The sequence below is a fragment of the Fragaria vesca genome, unplaced genomic scaffold (genome assembly GCF_000184155.1).
Source record: "Fragaria vesca subsp. vesca unplaced genomic scaffold, FraVesHawaii_1.0 scf0511178, whole genome shotgun sequence".
Lineage (NCBI taxonomy): Eukaryota > Viridiplantae > Streptophyta > Magnoliopsida > Rosales > Rosaceae > Fragaria > Fragaria vesca.
The window spans coordinates 1-2,804 of NW_004441641.1; the positions used below are offsets into that span (position 1 = coordinate 1).

General features: G+C 39.4%; 1 protein-coding gene across 1 annotated transcript; it reads right to left on the reverse strand.

Moving 5' to 3' along the window:
* Positions 1–98: 98 nt before the first annotated feature.
* On the reverse strand, positions 99–1,819 carry LOC101295476 (the record flags this gene model as incomplete). The annotated part of the gene is made up of 3 exons (XM_004309296.1): positions 1,129–1,819; positions 258–1,045; positions 99–176 (listed from the first exon to the last, which is right to left on the reverse strand). Coding segments are annotated over exons 1-3 (1,557 nt in total), but the record flags the coding sequence as incomplete, so codon positions are not given.
* Positions 1,820–2,804: the final 985 nt, after the last annotated feature.

The following is a 2,804-nucleotide window of genomic DNA, read 5'->3' on the forward strand; positions in this document are numbered from 1 at the left end:
CATAATTAAACCATAAATTCAAGCAACACTTTCCTCCAACTAAAATTGACCCAAATCACGACAATTTCCAACACCATACCAAACAAAGGACAAATTACCTTAAGCTTTTCTGCCCTTTTCTTAAGTTTAGCCCTTTTCTCATCCTTTGTTAAAGGAGGCTTCTTGGTACCCTTAGCCTACATCAGCATACATTAGCAAATTAATAAGTTAGATACTGAGATGCATACTAGAACAATAGGTAATCTTACTTGTTATACCTGGAGTGTAGAAGAGGTTCCCTTTCCACTGTTTAACTTCCTTTTTTTGCTGATATTCTCCTTCGGTGGCAAGTGCCTGTGACAAGTCTTGATATTGTGCCCCAAGGTACCACAATTGCTGCACCTTAGTGAATTTTGAATCCTTCCCAGCTTAGTTCCATCAGTAGCCTTCTCAAATGCATCCTTAGTTCTCATATTCTTTGGCCTGCCAGGCTGTCTGTTGTACCTGGGAGGAAGAATTGCATCATTGCCAGTCCTAGCCCACAAATCCATTCCATTTACCGGCTTAATTGTGTTGGAATATATATCCATGTATGTCTTTGTTCTATAACAAGGATCAACAAAGTCCTCAGGTTTCAGCCTCATGAAGTAGATGGTAGACACAACATGTTTGCAGGGGATGCCACTCAAATCCCATCTCCTACAGGCACAAGTTCTTCTCTGAAGATCAACTACATATTTAGATCCTCCTATGCTTTCCACTTCAATCTTTGCACTACCTGAACCAGTTGGAATGCAATCTGTTGCAGCTTTAACTTTGTTCTTCTCCAATATTTCTCTTGGTTTAGGGCATATAGGATCCTGAATCTTCATCATCTTATCTCTCCTTGTGTGAACCCTCTTCATCAGTCTCACCCTTATATCCTCAAACATTGTTATCACTGGCTTTGTTCTTGCAGGCAGAATAAATGCATTGAAACTCTCACAGAGATTGTTAAGAAGGACGTCACATTTCACAACGGTGTTGAAATGTGCCCTGGACCAATGTTTCGCAGGTCTTAGAGGATCTACAATATACGAATCCAAAAACATATTATTGATCAATATCAAGATGGGTAAATACCAAAAGAAATGATAAGAATTTACAAACCTGTTATCCATTTATAAGCTCTTGGTTCCATTTGATTCATGAGTATCATCTCCTTATCAAAGTAAGCCATCGTGGTTGACTTCGCAATGGCCCATAACTGGTCCTTCAATACTTTTCCAGGAAATTTCTTGTTAAAGTTAGTCCACAGATGCCTGACACAAAATCTATGATCTGCATATGGTAAGACTCTCTCAAAAGCTGGCAAAATCCCTTTTTGCTTATCAGAAATGAATGTCCACCCAGCTCCTTGACTGGTTATGTTTATATCTTTAGCCAAAAGTTCAAGAAACCACATCCAACTATCCTTGCTTTCTTGCTCCACCATTGTATAAGCTACTACCCAAGTAGTGTTATTTGCATCTAACCCAACTGCTGACAAAAGTTGCCCTCCATATGGACTCTTAAGATGACAACCATCCAGACCTAACAATGACCTACAACCTGATATAAAACCCATTTTGCATGCACCCAGACATACATACATTCTTTTGAAAACAGGACACTGACCAGGGTTACTGAAGGAGCATTTGATGTCGACTGTTGTGTCTGGATCAACCCTCTTCAGTTTAGCAGCATAGTCTATGACCCTTGAATATTGCTCCTTGTGTGATTTCTCCACCAAACCCAATGCAGCCTTCTTTGTTCTATACGCCTTTTGCTCTGAAACTTTGGCTTGCACTTCTGAGGACATAGTTTGTCGTAGGGATTCTGTGATAACAAAAAAAAAAACAATGAAATACAAAAAAGTTGATAAAACAATAAAGGAAACTGCATCAAACTTAACACAATGAATCTAGTACCTATATTCCAATCTGGGTTCATCTTTATTCGATCCTAGCCTTGAACCTCTCAACCAGATAAGGAACCCTAATCATGCTATTTTCATTCACACGTGCACACATGTGTTGAGGCTGATATTTCCTGATCATCAATGAGTCTTCATGTTGCATTTTCGATGCTGTGAGCTCAAAAGGATAGCCATCAGCTTTGCATATTGCATTAACCCTCTTCCTATCGCTGTTGTAACATGCTGCCTCCAAACCCTTTTGTATTGCCCTCTCTCTTATAGCAGCTCTCAATATCCTAGCATTAGCGAAGATCATCCCAACACAAAACTGAGGGTCTTTCATGTCTGTCTTAGAATTGAACTCTAGAAACTTCATTCTTTTAGCCTCATCATCTGAGTTTGCTTCATATCCAATCACTTCTTCGTCGGAGTCAATTGCCCCAAACATTGCCTCATTGTCTTCAACCATCACATTCTCAGCCACATTGACACCACTAGTTCCAACGATAGCACTCACATTCTTGTCTCTCTTCTCTAAATGTGCATCACTGAGAACCTCATCTTCGGCTGTCCAGTCTTCATCTTCACCATAATGGGCATAATCCTCATCACCATAAGCAGGTTGATAGTCTGCATTAGAACTGTCATCATATTCACTACTTTCATCTTCACTTTCATCATAATGAGTAACATCAATATCAATCAAATCTTCAAATACTTCAACATCATATTCTTTCGATACATCTTCTACAACAAGTTTTTGTTTCCCTTTATCTTTGGGATCAATCACGGGAGCCTTACTTGCTTGTGTTGGAACCTCCTCTTCAACCTCCCTAATCTTAACTCCCACTTCTTTGGCTTGTTTCCTATTTGCACTAGCTTTAAAGAT